Source organism: Triplophysa dalaica, chromosome 15 (genome assembly GCF_015846415.1).
Source record: "Triplophysa dalaica isolate WHDGS20190420 chromosome 15, ASM1584641v1, whole genome shotgun sequence".
Classification (NCBI taxonomy): domain Eukaryota; kingdom Metazoa; phylum Chordata; class Actinopteri; order Cypriniformes; family Nemacheilidae; genus Triplophysa; species Triplophysa dalaica.
The window spans coordinates 20,687,982-20,707,584 of NC_079556.1; the positions used below are offsets into that span (position 1 = coordinate 20,687,982).

The window sequence follows — 19,603 nt, forward strand, 5'->3', positions numbered from 1 at the left end:
TCTTATAATCATACAAGCTGTCATATCGGACTCTCTCCATCAGACACACTGTCATATCAGACTCTTAAAATCATACACACTGTCATATCAGACTCTTATAATCATACACACTGTCATATCAGACTCTTTAAATGAGACGCTGTCATTCCAGACTCTTATAATCATACACACTGTCATATCAGACTCTTATAATCAGACACCCTGTCGTATCAGACTCTTATATTCATACAAGCTGTCATATCAGACTCTCTCCATCAGACACACTGTCATATCAGACTCTTAAAATCATACACACTGTCATATCAGACTATCTCCATCAGACACACTGTCTCCATCATACACGCTGTCATATCAGTCTCTTATAATCATACAAGCTGTCATATCAGACTCTCTCCATCAGACACACTGTCATATCAGACTCTTAAAATCATACACACTGTCATATCAGACTCTCTCCATCAGACACGCTGTCATATCAGTCTCTTATAATCATACAAGCTGTCATATCAGACTCTCTCCATCAGACGAACTGTCATATCGGACTCTTAAAATCATACACACTGTCATATCAGACTCTCTCCATCGGACACACTGTCATATCAGACTCTTATAATCATACACACTGTCATATCGGTCTCTCTCTATCAGACACTCTCATATCAGACTCTATATAATCAGACACCCTGTCGTATCAGACTCTTATATTCATACAAGCTGTCATATCAGACTCTCTCCATCAGACACACTGTCTCCATCATACACGCTGTCATATCAGTCTCTTATAATCATACAAGCTGTCATATCGGACTCTCTCCATCAGACACACTGTCATATCAGACTCTTAAAATCATACACACTGTCATATCAGACTCTTATAATCATACACACTGTCATATCAGACTCTTTAAATGAGACGCTGTCATTCCAGACTCTTATAATCATACACACTGTCATATCAGACTCTTATAATCAGACACCCTGTCGTATCAGACTCTTATATTCATACAAGCTGTCATATCAGACTCTCTCCATCAGACACACTGTCATATCAGACTCTTAAAATCATACACACTGTCATATCAGACTATCTCCATCAGACACACTGTCATATCAGACTCTTAAAATCATACACACTGTCATATCAGACTCTCTCCATCAGACACACTCTCATATCAGACTCTTATAATCATACACACTGTCATATCAGTCTCTCTCTATCAGACACTCTCCTATCAGACTTCTATAATCATATAGGCTGTCATATCAGACTCTCTCCATCAGACACACTGTCATATCAGACTCTTAAAATCATACACACTGTCATATCAGACTCTTAAAATCATACACACTGTCATATCAGACTCTCTCCATCAGACACACTGTCATATCAGACTCTTAAAATCATACACACTGTCATATCAGACTATCTCCATCAGACACACTGTCATATCAGACTCTTAAAATCATACACACTGTCATATCAGACTCTCTCTATCAGACACTCTCATATCAGACTCTTATAATCATACACACTGTCATATCAGTCTCTCTCTATCAGACACTCTCCTATCAGACTTCTATAATCATATAGGCTGTCATATCAGACTCTCTCCATCAGACACACTGTCATATCAGACTCTTAAAATCATACACACTGTCATATCAGACTCTCTCCATCGGACACACTGTCATATCAGGCTCTTATAATCATACACACTGTCATATCAGACTCTCTCTATCAGACACTCTCATATCAGACTTTTATAATCATACAGGCTGTCATATCAGACTCTCATGATCAGACACGCTGTCATATCAGTCTCTCTCTATCAGACACTCTCATATCAGACTTTTATAATCATACAGGCTGTCATATCAGACTCTCATGATCAGACACGCTGTCATATCAGTCTCTCTCTATCAGACACTCTCATATCAGACTTTTATAATCATACAGGCTGTCATATCAGACTCTTATAATCATACACGCTGTCATATCAGACTCTTATATTTATACACACTGTCATATAAGTCTCTCTCTATCAGACACTCTCATATCAGACTCTTATAATCATACACACTGTCATATCAGACTCTCTCCATCATACACACTCTCATATCAGACTCTTATAATCATACACACTGTCATATCAGACTCTCTCCATCATACACACTCTCATATCAGACTCTTATAATCATACACACTGTCATATCAGACTCTCTCCATCAGACACACTCATATCAGACTCTTATAATCATACAAACTGTCATATCAGACTCTTATAATCATACACACTCTCATATCAGTCTCTCTCTATCAGACACTCTCATATCAGACTCTTATAATCATACACACTGTCATATCAGTCTCTCTCTATCAGACACTCTCATATCAGACTCTTATAATCATACACACTGTCATATCAGTCTCTCTCTATCAGACACTCTCATATCAGACTCTTATAATCATACATACTGTCATATCAGTCTCTCTCTATCAGACACTCTCATATCAGACTCTTATAATCATACACACTGTCATATCAGACTCTCTCCATCATACACACTCTCATATCAGACTCTTATAATCATACACACTGTCATATCAGTCTCTCTCTATCAGACACTCTCATATCAGACTCTTATAACCATACACACTGTCATATCAGACTCTCTCCATCATACACACTCTCATATCAGACTCTTATAATCATACACACTGTCATATCAGTCTCTCTCTATCAGACACTCTCATATCAGACTCTTATAATCATACACACTGTCATATCAGTCTCTCTCTATCAGACACTCTCATATCAGACTCTTATAATCATACACACTGTCATATCAGACTCTCTCCATCGGACACACTGTCATATCAGGCTCTTATAATCATACACACTGTCATATCAGTCTCTCTCTATCAGACACTCTCATATCAGACTTTTATAATCATACACACTGTCATATCAGACTCTCATGATCAGACACGCTGTCATATCAGACTCTTATATTTATACACACAGTCATATCAGACTCTCTCCATCATACACACTGTCATATCAGACTCTCTCCATCAGACAAGCTGTCATTTCAGACTCTCTCCCTCAGACACACTGTCATATCAGACTCTTATAATCATACACACTGTCATATCAGACTCAACAGCATACACGCTGTCATATCAGACAGCTTTCCTGTAGCTCAGTGGTTAGAGCATGTCACTAACAACGCCAAGGTCATGGGATCCCAGGGATTGCAGATAATAAGAAATGTATAGTATATTGCATTGTAAGTCGTTTTGATAGAAGCATCTTCCAAATGTATAAATGTAAACGTCTTATAATTGGACACACTGTCATATCAGACTCTTATAATCATACACACTGTCATATCAGACTCTCTCCATCAGACACACTCATATCAGACTCTTATAATCATACAAACTGTCATATCAGACTCTTATAATCATACACACTCTCATATCAGTCTCTCTCTATCAGACACTCTCATATCAGACTCTTATAATCATACACACTGTCATATCAGTCTCTCTCTATCAGACACTCTCATATCAGACTCTTATAATCATACACACTGTCATATCAGTCTCTCTCTATCAGACACTCTCATATCAGACTCTTATAATCATACATACTGTCATATCAGTCTCTCTCTATCAGACACTCTCATATCAGACTCTTATAATCATACACACTGTCATATCAGACTCTCTCCATCATACACACTCTCATATCAGACTCTTATAATCATACACACTGTCATATCAGTCTCTCTCTATCAGACACTCTCATATCAGACTCTTATAACCATACACACTGTCATATCAGACTCTCTCCATCATACACACTCTCATATCAGACTCTTATAATCATACACACTGTCATATCAGTCTCTCTCTATCAGACACTCTCATATCAGACTCTTATAATCATACACACTGTCATATCAGTCTCTCTCTATCAGACACTCTCATATCAGACTCTTATAATCATACACACTGTCATATCAGACTCTCTCCATCGGACACACTGTCATATCAGGCTCTTATAATCATACACACTGTCATATCAGTCTCTCTCTATCAGACACTCTCATATCAGACTCTTATAATCATACACACTGTCATATCAGTCTCTCTCTATCAGACACTCTCATATCAGACTCTTATAATCATACACACTGTCATATCAGACTCTCTCCATCATACACACTCTCATATCAGACTCTTATAATCATACACACTGTCATATCAGTCTCTCTCTATCAGACACTCTCATATCAGACTCTTATAATCATACACACTGTCATATCAGTCTCTCTCTATCAGACACTCTCATATCAGACTCTTATAATCATACACACTGTCATATCAGTCTCTCTCTATCAGACACTCTCATATCAGACTCTTATAATCATACACACTGTCATATCAGTCTCTCTCTATCAGACACTCTCATATCAGACTCTTATAACCATACACACTGTCATATCAGACTCTCTCCATCATACACACTCTCATATCAGACTCTTATAATCATACACACTGTCATATCAGTCTCTCTCTATCAGACACTCTCATATCAGACTCTTATAATCATACACACTGTCATATCAGTCTCTCTCTATCAGACACTCTCATATCAGACTCTTATAATCATACACACTGTCATATCAGACTCTCTCCATCGGACACACTGTCATATCAGGCTCTTATAATCATACACACTGTCATATCAGTCTCTCTCTATCAGACACTCTCATATCAGACTTTTATAATCATACACACTGTCATATCAGACTCTCATGATCAGACACGCTGTCATATCAGACTCTTATATTTATACACACAGTCATATCAGACTCTCTCCATCATACACACTGTCATATCAGACTCTCTCCATCAGACAAGCTGTCATTTCAGACTCTCTCCCTCAGACACACTGTCATATCAGACTCTTATAATCATACACACTGTCATATCAGACTCAACAGCATACACGCTGTCATATCAGACAGCTTTCCTGTAGCTCAGTGGTTAGAGCATGTCACTAACAACGCCAAGGTCATGGGATCCCAGGGATTGCAGATAATAAGAAATGTATAGTATATTGCATTGTAAGTCGTTTTGATAGAAGCATCTTCCAAATGTATAAATGTAAACGTCTTATAATTGGACACACTGTCATATCAGACTCTTATAATCATACACACTGTCATATCAGACTCTCTCCATCAGACACACTCATATCAGACTCTTATAATCATACAAACTGTCATATCAGACTCTTATAATCATACACACTCTCATATCAGTCTCTCTCTATCAGACACTCTCATATCAGACTCTTATAATCATACACACTGTCATATCAGTCTCTCTCTATCAGACACTCTCATATCAGACTCTTATAATCATACACACTGTCATATCAGTCTCTCTCTATCAGACACTCTCATATCAGACTCTTATAATCATACATACTGTCATATCAGTCTCTCTCTATCAGACACTCTCATATCAGACTCTTATAATCATACACACTGTCATATCAGACTCTCTCCATCATACACACTCTCATATCAGACTCTTATAATCATACACACTGTCATATCAGTCTCTCTCTATCAGACACTCTCATATCAGACTCTTATAACCATACACACTGTCATATCAGACTCTCTCCATCATACACACTCTCATATCAGACTCTTATAATCATACACACTGTCATATCAGTCTCTCTCTATCAGACACTCTCATATCAGACTCTTATAATCATACACACTGTCATATCAGTCTCTCTCTATCAGACACTCTCATATCAGACTCTTATAATCATACACACTGTCATATCAGACTCTCTCCATCGGACACACTGTCATATCAGGCTCTTATAATCATACACACTGTCATATCAGTCTCTCTCTATCAGACACTCTCATATCAGACTTTTATAATCATACACACTGTCATATCAGACTCTCATGATCAGACACGCTGTCATATCAGACTCTTATATTTATACACACAGTCATATCAGACTCTCTCCATCATACACACTGTCATATCAGACTCTCTCCATCAGACAAGCTGTCATTTCAGACTCTCTCCCTCAGACACACTGTCATATCAGACTCTTATAATCATACACACTGTCATATCAGACTCAACAGCATACACGCTGTCATATCAGACAGCTTTCCTGTAGCTCAGTGGTTAGAGCATGTCACTAACAACGCCAAGGTCATGGGATCCCAGGGATTGCAGATAATAAGAAATGTATAGTATATTGCATTGTAAGTCGTTTTGATAGAAGCATCTTCCAAATGTATAAATGTAAACGTCTTATAATTGGACACACTGTCATATCAGACTCTTATAATCATACAAACTGACATATTAGTTAAGTTAATATGATACGATGACAGATGATTGTGTAAGATTTGAACTCCTTTAAATTTAGATTGAGCATGGTTGACATGGTTAGGTTTGAGTACATGTTTTGTATAGAGTTAGGAGAGAAAATGCATGAGGAAGCTGACCGCACTGTCATACATTTCATATGTGTTATTTACAGTACAGTCATTCAGTTTGTGTTAGCTGGACAATGACCTGGACACACATTCATGACTTGATTTTCAATCTTTTCAGCTTAGGTTGTGTCAAAGTCTGAATTTAACGAATCATTGGTTGTCATTGAACAGTGTGGCTAAAGAGAGATCATTCAGGGTAAAATAAAGAGGAACTTTGTCTCTTTTGAGACTGGAAATCCCCACAGCACAACATCTGCTCCTAACAAGTAAAGCTGAGGGGACACAAGTTGTTTATTTTTCTCTTCACTTCCTGAAATGTACCCTTTATGACCCTTAATCCAGGAAGTATTAATACTCCCTCTATTCCTGCAGGGACATGTACGGTCCTAAACTGTGATTCTCCTGATGATCCTTTACTCGCAGGTGATCAAGGATAAATCCATACTATGAGGTTAAAGGACTGCCGATCCACAAAACGTTTTCTTTTTAAAGTGTTGGAGTTAGTCAGACATGACAGATATGAGCTCAAGACCTCCTGTTATCATCATACTCTGCATTACCATAATTAAACCTGTGCCTCATTCCTCATCTGCTTTACATAAACAAACAAATATAAAAAAAATATTTCAAACATTAACAACTACTACAATACAAGGAACAGTATACTTTCTGTGTTTTTTATGTACTTTCCGGAAGAATATGACTAATACTGACAGAAAAGTCTAAGTATATTTGCTCTATACTTGTCCTCATTCTTTCAATATAAGTATAATGAAATATTCTGAGTGAACTTGACTTGTAGTTGTGTTTACTCTTTTGACCGAGTAGACTATACTTTTTTCACATAGTTTGACATACTATCTTATAAACGTACATGTTTAAGTTTATATGACATGTTCAGCGTTGAGATGGAAGAGTTCAGAGTAAATAAAACTGAAGCTCATCTTCATTACACACACTGAACTGATCTTAGAAATTTACCGAAGCATAAAAATTCAATAAATAGGAACATTTCAGTGTACATAATGTGCAAAAATAATATAAACAGCAAACTATAAGTTGGATGTTAAGTTCACTCAAAGAAAGTAGAAAACTTTTAAGTGTACTTTCATCTAGTAAACAAATGTGTTACAAGTATTGAACAAGTATACTATCAGTATATCTGGAAGTTCACTTGTAGTAGTAACTGTACAAACGAAAACGAAATATTCTTTCATAAAAGTGTACTAATGTACACTAGTACATTAATAAAAGCTTCCATTTTTGCCTTTTGTTTTGTTGACAGGCATGTGAATCTTCATCTTTTCTATTTTGTATTGAATTATTATTATATTTAAAATACATTTTTGAAACTAAAATTTGTTAACTTACTATACATGCAATAAACTTAAAAACGAAGATAAACTTTACATAAGTACACTTATTTTGAAAGGGCAACCGAATTTCTGTGGTAATATGATGTACCACTGTGTTTTTCTTAAGGGGGATCATGAGACCAGTAAGAGAATGGAGCAGAAGAGAAAATTTGCTGATGTTGATGTGATACATGATGTGATACATGATGTGATACTGTACATGTTCATGCAGAAGTATGCAGGTGAAGTCTGTGATTCACTCACACTCTTTAATGTTTAACAGTAATAGTATGGCCAGGCCGTGGTCGTGTGAAGGGGAAGCAGCTCAACATGTTGAATAGAGCTTTTGTTCCAGACTGCAGATAGAACTGAAGGAGTGCTGTATGAGACACGCATTGAAATGAGACACCCCCCCCTCGATCCTCTCAGTGAGATGCTGTGTGGGTGTGCGAAGCGGCTGACATCGCAAGACCACGTGATATGTCCGTCCGATGTTGTTTTTTCATGGTTTTTGGGGTTACAGCATGTGAAAGTTGGCTTGATGGTTATGTTTGTCTGGTTTATTGCTATGAGTCATGCTTTGTTCCTTACGATATTAACATGGTTTTACTATACCTGTTAAACTCTGGGGTCCAAAAGGACATCACAAAAGTATTCCCTTAATGTTTACATATACAGTATATCTAACTAACTATCATATGTTGTAGCATTTGAAACCTTAGAATCTCTAGTATCTGGAAAAGTGACCTATTTTGGCATTTATTGTACATAAAATGACCCGTTTATTGTGACCTGGACAACAAAACTAGTCTGAAGTAGCACGTTTTTAGTAATCTGCAAAAATACATTGTAGGGGAAAACATTATAAATTTTACTTTTTGCCAAAAATCTTTAGGATATTGAGTAAAGATCATTCCATTCCATTCCATTTTCTACCGCTTATCCGAACTACCTCGGGTCACAGGGAGCCTGCGCCTATCTCAGGAGTCATCGGGCATCAAGGCAGGATACACCCTGGATGGAGTGCCAACCCATTGCAGGGCACACACACTCACTCATTCTCTCACGCACTCTCACCCTACGGACAATTTTTTCCAGAGATGCCAATCAACCTACCATGCATGTCTTTGGACCAGGGGAGGAAACCGGAGTACCCGGAGGAAACCCCCGAGGCACGGGGAGAACATGCATACTCCACACACACAAGTCGGAAATGGGAATCGAACCCCCAACCCTGGAGGTGTGAGGTGAAAGTGCTAACCACTAAGCCACCGTGCCCCCCTGTAAAGATCATGTTCCATGAAAATATTTTATAAATTGCCTACCTTAGATGTATAAAAACGTTATTTTTCTGATTGGATGGCCTGCTACAGTGCTTCAGATTAACAACTTCAAAGGCGTATTTCTCAATATTTAGCTTTTTTAGCTCCCTCAGATTCCAGCTTTGTAAACAGTTGTTGTTCCGCCAGATAGTGTCCCATCCTGACAAACCATATATCAAAAGAAAGTTTATTTCTTCAGCTGTCAGATGATGTGAAAATCTCAATTTTGAAAAATTGACCCTTAAGACCCTTAAGGTTTTGTCATCCAGGGTCACTTTTAGTCTGAAATTCATGATATCCCTTGTCATAGCCCCTTTAAAATCATGTATGTTTATGATCACGAACATTTTTCATAACGGTCAAATATGTCTAACATGTTCAAGCTTTATATAAATGGAAAGCTCTTATCCTACAGAATGTCTTCACAGAATGTATTTTTATTTTACCACAAGTCAAATGAATTATGATGTATGAAATTTATGTTTGTAAACAAACAACACATCCATCAAATATCTAAGCTAATAACTTCTTCCCAGCATTACACTTAGCCACAAATGCTACATTATCTTTTTCTTTTTTCCAACCCTTTTCGTTGTTTTAAACGTTTAAACCACTGAACTGGTAAATCAAAGGTTGCTGGTTCGATCCCAGCAGCCACCACCAGTGTGTCCTTGAGCAAGACACTTTACTCCACGTTGCTCCAGGGGGATTGTCCCTGTTATAAGTGCACTGTAAGTCGCTTTGGATAAAAGCGTCTGCCAAATGCCTAAATGTAAATGTAAATATCCGCTTTCAATGTCTCCCATCAACGTGCTACTTCAGCAACGTGAGATAAAAGCTTGGGCCTCTGAGCCTCTGTCTATTCACATGAGATAAATATTAAACGGAAGCTCAGACTCTGACCTCTACGTAGTTCCCTAATTTGTCCAAATAGGTGAATCAGATGGTGAGATATGGCAATGCGCTATGGGGGGCGGACCAAAACACCACAAGAAACTCAACACCAAGTTACAAGTAATTTTGAGAGGTTTACTGTGAAATGATACAAAATTATTCAATTTTTTATACCACTGTATGTGGTTATGGGGTCTGTTAAAAATTGGGTATGCCAAATTCAGGCGGAAATTACAAAAAAGGACACTTGAGTTGTAGAATAATTATTGAATGTAGAATTATTGAATTATTGAATGTAGAATAATTATTGAATAACACATGATAGAAAAAATAAATGTTCCTCTATTTGTTGAGACCTGTTAGAATCAAGAACAATTGTCTGCAGGTTCCTGGGCCCCTGAGGCACAGAGTAATAAACTTTCAAAAACAGACTTCAGAAAATATAGTCTGTCCTCTTGTCAGTCTTTTCATAGGACTTGACAACACACCACAATGTTTATCACTTTCAGCAGTGCTTTATGAAATTTGGAGGGGTTTCCTGGAATATGACAACAAAAATAATTTACACAACTGTATTTGGACATGGTGAATATCCAAAACATGGCCCAGAGTTATACTGGCTAAAAAACATGATTTCTATAGTTTAAAAAAATTGATTCACGGCTTTTGAGCATCGATCGCATGTAAAAAAAAACAATTCATCGATTTTTTTTGCCCAGCCATTGGTACACAGTAAACCGGGCTCAGTGAATGACTTTTATGGGTGATTTATCAACTTTAGAATTGGTGTGTATTTCTAGTTAAAAAAGTTGTTACACAGGAGCTGTTTTATTTATCCCACATCACTGGAGTTAAGTTAATGGACTAATGATGACGTGGGATGCTTTTGTGATGATACCTGAGAGTTATGTTAACTGTTTTGAGAAAGTGCGAGTACGTCATTTTGAGCAATTTAGAAAAACTGTAAGTCAGTTGGTAATGTTTGTTGCTGGATCTTGTGACTATTTATTTATGATCCAGAACAGTTTATCAAATTAAATGGTTAAGTTATTCTGTTTCACTGTTTTAAATCCAAGCATCTGTCCTCATACTGAAATCAAATGCTCTGTGTTCACCTTCTTTTGGGCAGATTGATGATGTTTACTCCTCATTGTCTGTTGTATGCTGAGAAACTCAACAGAAAAGTTGAAGTGAAATAATTTGTGCTTTGATCATCTGCTGCAGTCATGAATGAACTCACACATCTTCTTGTGTTTTACGCCATCTGCTGGATGAAAGAGGTAAGACTAACAGTGACCTTCCTTTGTTAATTGGAATATAAATGACATGAGCATCCTTCAATGATAACTGAACTTCATGTTACAGTACAATACGATATATTGAGAATTTTATTAATATTTTAGTAGAAGTAGCATTTCTGATTTCTTTTAGTTTAATACTTTATGTCTCTAAGTAGATTTTATTACATGATGAAACACAGATTTATGTGAAAACTCAAAGAGAAGTTTTTTTACAGTTAAACAATAAATGTTATTGTTATTTATCAGGCAAATGATAAATAACTTCAAAGATAAAAGTTTAACATTGATGTTTATACAACGGGCTGTGTCTCATTCAGCTTGTAAGGTGGTGAATCGGTATCTGGAGTACAGGGGTTTTGTCATTGGTAAGACTCCGGCTCACATTGTTTCAGTGTTCACTTTTTTTCCTGTGACAACCGGCAAAACCCACATCTCTCTGACTTCATTTTTTAAATAATGGTTGAAATTTATACGAGAAACACTTTCATAATTTTGTTACATATCGGTCTGCGCTGTTGTCCCATCTGTTGTTTTTTGGGACAGGACATTCAGGTTGTCATAGTTCTGTATTTCATATGGTGATCGTGCCACCTGAGCATTGAGCAGGAGATGTTTATTATGCAACTGCTTATGCATATTTATTTATTTACCATGTGTGCATAATGTGTTCTTAATATGCAAATACGGTGTTACTTAACATTTCTGTGTAATACAGAAGCTGTGTTGTTCTGCTTTACAGAGACCATTAAATATAAATCTACAACAAACTTTCAGGTGCTTTTTACGCATTTACGAAAGAAAACGCATTGCATTAAACATTTATATACTTTAATAGTTAGAAGGAAATAAATAAGCAATACTGTCAAAAGAAAAAATTATATTTTGAGTTTTATTGAAACATACCTGAAATCCACAAGACTCCTCCCATCAGTTCTCTGATTGGTAACTAACTAGTGTCTGTTTCCCCAATGGGAGAGCTGCGCTTTTCATTATAAGCGCAATCACGTTTACATTTCTTAACACATTTAAATGGTTTATGACATATATAGAGTATAACTTTATCATGTCTCTAGTTGGTTTATATCCCAATAGTTATACCCTACTTTAAATGAATGGTTGTCATAAGGAAATGTGAAATCCAATATTTGTGCATGTTATTCGTGAGAAACCACTATATGGCACCATGTTTAGTGAAATATTATAGAAAATACAAGAATAAATAACAGACCACGATGCAGTAGTCGAGAATAAAACACAGACATCTAGAGATTGTATCTGGGTTTTATTTGAATCATGGAACAAAACACCAAAGGCAATATTGTTTATTTAGGTATTATATAAAAACTAATGTTTTTCACTGTGGATATTGCTTTCTCTATAGTAATTTTAGACATTTTCAAAGATAAAATATGTCTTTTTTATTTTTTTTAATTCTTCCGAGGACATAAAGGTGCACGAGCTGTGTTCTGATCATGTGCATTTATTCTGCCTTAAACTATCTCACATTAGCAATGTGCACACAATTATTAAGCCAAAATGATTGCTTGACAAGCCTGAGTTTTAACAGTTCCGTATGACAATAACAAAGAATATTCAAGTCTATAACCATCTCTAACTGCAGCCAAAATATTTCTGTACTCAACATAAATAGAAAAGTATTTAAATTATGTTTTCAATGAAAACGATGTTGTGCTTTTATCCAGAAAACTGCAGCTCCACCATTCACTCGTATGTATTTGTGGTGGACTTTTGGCCTCACCAATATGGCGGCGGGATTGACGTAGTAGTCTAGGTAATATGCCGGGAAGTCTCAGAGGTCAGAGAGCACAGGGAACTTGGGAGCAGCCATATAAGGAACACATTTGCATAAGTGGACTCTGGCTTATTATGGGTGTGACAATTACCAGTGTTGACAGACCCTTTTTAAGCAATTTCTTTATATTTATTCGTTGTGTTTTTATATTTTCAGCATGAAGAGAAAATCCTGAACAAGCAAGCTATCAGTGTTAATTTCTTCATCCTGTTTCATCTTTTAATCCATTTTATTGAGTGCTATTATTTTATTACACGGCGCTCTCGAATACTTGATTCTGATTGACCAATTGCAAAATTCCAAGGTCTGATATTCCCAGATAACAACCACTCAAAACTGTCATGATTCAGCCATCATGTCATGTTTATTCTTGGTCTTGCAGTGGAGTTATAAGGTTGTTTGTGTAGGGAGAGATAGTGAGCCTATCGGCTTGCTATACTCTCTCTCCGGTTGGTTTCCCACCATCTTGTTTCCTCGTTACCTTTCCTTGAGTGTTTCATCCCCTACACCTGGTCCCCTGTCAATAATCCTTTGTCTGTCTCCCCATAAAACATCCTCATGTTCATTGTCCTGTGTTCTTGCATTGTATTCAGTATTCCGTGAACCGTTGTACCCGAATGTACTATGTCCCTCGTGCCTGTATAGGCCTCGTGCCACGTGTCCTGTATGTACCTTGTGCCTACCTTTGTACTCCTGGTCTTGTTGATGTCAAGTCCAGTAAGTGTTTAGTTTTGTTTTGTTTTGTTTTGAGTTGCAGTATTAGTAAGTCTAGTCCCTGTTTCCCTGTTCCTTATTTTATTCTATCGTGTCTTGTTTTACCCCCTTGTGGGTCTTTGTTTTGTGTTTTTTAAATAAACCTTTATAAATAAATCCCCTTCAATGCTGCTGCCTGCATTTGGGTTCTTCTCCCCCAAATTCCTTGACACAAAACTAATAACACAGGGTGACAGGCAGAGCTTAATATTTCACAAAAATTATATATAAATAAGCCTTTTAATAACATGCATGACATTATATTTTTAAATTATTTAACCAAGTTGCCTGTTCCCGGCATTTGATCGTCATGTCTAACCTTAAAAAAACAAAAATAAAGGTCTGCATTCGTTACTAACACTGTCACACTGCTGGGGTTTATTCTTGCAATATCAACCGGATAACTGGACTGTACATGATCCCTTACCTATATGTGTTTTGGAAATACTTTTGATATTAAACTGCATGTTAACACTAACTGTAATGTTTGACAGAAAAAGCTCATGTGTGATGTGAATGACTGAATTATATTGTAACCTTTCAGTTATTTCAGTTTTATTAGGATCTGTTATGTGATCGACAGATCTCAAAGCGTTTTCTGCAGCGCACAACTTAAAATGTTTGTCGACCAATCAAAATGAAGCATTCAACAGCCCCCTTGGAAAACCTGTGACATCATGTGTGATAAACGCATAAACTCAATAGTTGTGAGTATTTTATTGACTCTTAGCACAGAGAGGTAACAAAATCATGAACATATTAAACCATTTTTGTTTTTCTTCTTTTACATTTCTCCTTTTTTTGAAATTTTTTAATGCATTTAAAAGTGAGGCTATATTGAGCCTATTTTGTTGCTGTTATGTCTCTATCATAATGTACTGGCCACCCGCGCTCACACGCCACAACGATGTAACGAGTAGACCTTCTACCTCTGTATATACAGTTTGGATATATCTGCCCACTTTGTAATCCACATGATACCACAGAAAAAGGTTGGTTGCTTTCATACAAGCCTGCCGTACCATTATAATTGTGTCCAGCATTATTACAAACTCTTATAACCTCTTGTTCATTTGCTGTTATGAAGGTGTTGAATCTTTTGCAGTCGTTGTAAGTTTGGCCTTCCGTGATGTGTCTTTCCCTCATCACACTGTTACATCTCTGGTCATTCATGTCTAGATACACATGCTGATTGAGGAATTTCTCATAGCGTGGCTTTAGATAAGCTGGTCCTTTATAAGCTTTAACATCAATGGAACACAAGATCAGCAGAAGAATCACAGCAGACAGATGGGCTTCCATGACCTGCTGAATAACATATTGTATACATAAGCAACATCGACTGCCATTTAACAAAATGAATCAGTTTATGTGATCAATGAAACAAATATGATGTGAAAAAAAAGGACATAATAACAGACTCTCCCTTATGTTTAAGGGAGAGAAATATTGTGTTCCAGGAGATGACTTTTGTCTGCAGACTGTAAAACAATGAAATGCACAACATAACTATCATACACTTCTGTACGAAATTCTAAATCCAAACTGTGCTACATAATAGTCAGTTTAACTGGAATGTTTTATTAATTAAAAAATACTTTAAAAAATCTGACATAAGCGAGGCTTTGGCAAATTAAATCATGCTTATGTGTGATGAATTGTTAAGGTTTGCACATGTTAAAGAAAAACACTATGTCAATAATTTGCGTATAATGAACATCAAATGGATTATACATTTTTATATGATAAAGAAATATTGTAGCGCTAGCAGATGATCAACAGATCTTGAAAAACACAGCATTTTGTACGATGAAAGATAATGAACCACTGACCTTGATAGCACACATACATCTGGCATACGTCTACTTGACGTCTGCTTTTACAGCTGCAGGACATCTACAATACATTGTTTGCTCATCTGCAATTCGTCTCGGAGAAGTCTGCTGTCAGACGTCCTAAAGACATCTATAAATGTCTGTAAGATGTTTTTTATTTAGAATGGATGTAAAGCTGCTCTTTCTAAGATGTTTAGCAGATGTTTTCGCGCAGCAGATCTCCAGATCTTTAGCAGACGTATTACAGACGTTCAGACGTCTCCGAGTTGTATTGCAGATGAGCAAAATGTGTATCGCAGATGTAAATGCAGACGTCAAATAGATGTAAGCCAGATGGATGTGTGCTATCTGGGGAGATACTTGCAAATGTAGAAATAAACCAAAAAAGTATTTTGCTTTAAGACAGACTTTATTCACACATTGAACGAATTGCACTGCACTGGTCTTTGGAGATTGCTGGTTGATAACTACTTTCCATTTGTACCCCCTTAAAATACCAGCAATGAATAAAAGCAACATATCTCATGTAAGCTAGTGTAAAGTATTACTCACATTGCAGGGTGACTGAAGTCTTCAAAATAAACCTGTAGCCTGAATTTCAAAGTGCGTCTCTGTCTGTCACCTCGGACTATTAATGCTTGAGCTTGTGCAAATAAACTTGTGACGCTTACAGTCAACAGCCAATCATGGTCAAGATAGGGTGTAAGCAACATGACGTGCTTATTTTCTTCACACAAATGGAATAAGACTTAATAACACAGTTCCGCTTCGTTTGAAGAAAACATTTCACAAGTGAAAGAATGAAGTCAAGTCCGAGACTAACAAGTGTGTGTGTAAAAACTAATGTACTGAAACCACATTTTCAAAACTCTTCAAACAGTCTCACCAACATGAATCACCCCCAAAACTCATCTAATTTAACAAAACACTTCACGTATCTCTGAAAATGACTTATTGTGTATGACACTGTAAACAATTCTCATCAGAAGGCCAACGCTGTCACTCATAACACACTGACTGACAGATAAAAACAAACACTGACAACAGTGAGCCTCACACATCAATGGGTAATGCATTACAGAATAACAAGAACTCATTAGAGACACAGTGGAAATGCTACAACATGACTGAAATATGTTTCAAAGGGTTGTTCTTTAACATGTGGTTCATGTTCATGTCACATGTTGTTAACTGTAAATGCAGATTTACCCTTACAGGACAGGTTGGCTTAATTTGAAATTGCAATTAGCTGTGTGAAACTTTTACCCTTTCATTTTCTGCTGGAGGCTCAAAATAATTCTAACAGGAATGCATGGAATTAGCCATAATTCAGTTTTTAATGCATTTTTAACTACTGCATTTGAAAATGTTATCACTTGATAAATGTGAGGACAATATCACATGTTTTGCTCGTGGTGATATACAAATGACAAAAGTGTTCATGGATTTTGGAAATGTGGTCATATAATATATTTCGTGTGAAGACTGCAGTACAAGAGTGAAAGGAAAAAAATAAAATAATTAAGGAATAGTTGACTATCAACATAAAATTTCATGATAATTCTCTCACCCACATGTCATACATACATGTGTTTATTCTGTGGAAAACAAATTGAATCTTATGAGAAAAGCTTTCCAGGGTCCATATCAATGATGGACTTCATGTTTCAGTCTTATCGCAGCTTCACAAGGATCCACACAACACCAGCCAATGAGAAAGTGTGTTGTCTAGCGAAATTTGGAGACATTTCCAAAGAAAACTAGAAAATGATATACTTTTTTAACATAAATACATGGCTTGCACTGCCTCAGATGGCTCCATGACGCGCATCCACAACTTCACGTGCTACGCAATCACGCTGGAAACATCACACGTGACGCAATCTCTTTAATTTTCCCCCTAGTATTATTAATATTATAATAAATTTAATTATGGTGTATGTAAAGCGATCAAATTTGTGAAAAGTGCTATTCAAATAAAACCTAATTGAGTTTAGAGTAATTGAAATGGGAGTACTATTGTACTCAAACTTTGTATAGTTTGTATTGTATATTTTAAAATGATCATTTAGAATTCAAATTAAATTTAATGCACAGTGAAATTATAACAACCATTCCATTACCACACTGTTGATTTAGAGAGCTTCTTTACTTTTCTTTAAGTATTCTTTTCTTTACCAACAAGTTCTGACTCAAACAGAGGCTGTGATCTGAAAATGATTCCCGAGGAACATCATGCTTCGATATAAAACGTGAATATAACCGTCGTGCCAGAGTACTGTTTATTTTGATCTTCCATTGCATTGGTAAAGGATGTGTAGGAACTGTCTCCAGAGTTATCTGACTTTCCCTTGAACGTAACTAAGAATAGATCTTTTGCATCTGATCCCAACTCTACACCTGTTAGAGAACTGGTTCTGTGAAACATCCATTCCATTACATGGACACATGGTGAGGTCAATGTAAAAAGAAGAGTTTGTTGGTGTTTGACTCATGTAAAAGGACTCAAGTAAAGACCCAGCCAGATTATCAGAAGACAGTACGGTGACGTGTCCTTTGCCATGTTAAATTTGAGATGAAACAGCTCCAGTTGCAGAATACACATCAACTCAAACCCTCCATACAAAAACGAAACATCAGGAATTATGTGTTGGAATTATGTGTCAAATAAGCAAAAACCGACTGAAGGTGTTGACTTCTTACCCAATGACTATGAGCTGGCTTCCATTTATCTGATCAGTCCTTGGGTTGGCTAGCCAGTATGGGGCGGACCACTAAAGGTTTTTCAGATGACTTAGAGAGGGTCCAAAAGACATTGCTGTCAGATAATATGTATCCCAACTTCTTCTTTCCCATTACTGAGCAAGAGGCACGATGAAGCCACTGAACTCACTTTTACCAAAGTAGTTAAGGACTGTTTATTACCACTGCATTGCTTTCTGACAGTGGCTCCAACATTTTCTTATCTAAAGTTTTAAAGTATGTAAAATGTATGATATCCATGTTGTATCTTTACGTACATTTTTAAAGTGTGCGACTAGTTGTTTACTTGCATTGACAAATTATTTATTGTTCACATAAATCTTTCCACCTTGGACAGTGCAGCACCTTTTGGGTTTCTTGTTGCGGCCTTAAAATAAAGAATAAAACACAAGCAAACAGTGTTCATATCACTGGTTTCCTTTCTATGTGTGGAATGACGGCACTATGGGGAATGCTCCTGCATGATTTCTGACAGGGAGCGGTGTGTCATTTCCCAGTTAACATCATTTCTGGGAATAAGATTTGAATGAATAAATATAGTTGTATTTACTCAAAGTTTAACCGGCAGGAAACTTCTGGCACAAGAAGTCGTGTGATATGTGTCTATATCAGCATGACAGTGATTGTCTCGATCCTCTCCTCATGCCTCTGACCTAATCACAGCCATGCTGATATAGAGTGTTACGTGTATTATGTGTATTATGTGTGGGAAAATTGTTTGTGTGGGAAAATTGTTTGTGGGGTGCTGTTTTGTTTTCTTCTTTTTGTTTCTCTCTTTCTCTGCCTATCACTCTTTAGGATCGTGCCCATTGGTTAGCCAGGCTTGTAAGTCCTACTTGACTCACCGTGGGATTCACCTCTATCTAGATCGAGGTTCACCCCAATAAAAGCCTTCCTTGACACCGAAACATTAGAAGCATTTCTTCTGCTGGAATTTGTATCTCCACAGTACTTTGTTTGGTGGTTTGAGAATATTCACAATGAGTGTTTAAACGCTGTTGTGAATTTT

At 36.8% G+C, this 19,603-nt stretch overlaps 1 protein-coding gene across 1 annotated transcript; it reads right to left on the minus strand.

Moving 5' to 3' along the window:
• Nucleotides 1-14,698: 14,698 nt before the first annotated feature.
• LOC130436787 (ribonuclease-like 3) lies at nucleotides 14,699-18,394 on the minus strand. Its single transcript, XM_056767735.1, has 3 exons — nucleotides 18,337-18,394; nucleotides 18,095-18,231; nucleotides 14,699-15,301 (listed from the first exon to the last, which is right to left on the minus strand). The coding sequence occupies exons 1-3, from the start codon at nucleotides 18,392-18,394 to the stop codon at nucleotides 14,840-14,842; spliced, it is 657 nt and encodes a 218-aa protein (XP_056623713.1). The 3' UTR covers nucleotides 14,699-14,839.
• Nucleotides 18,395-19,603: the final 1,209 nt, after the last annotated feature.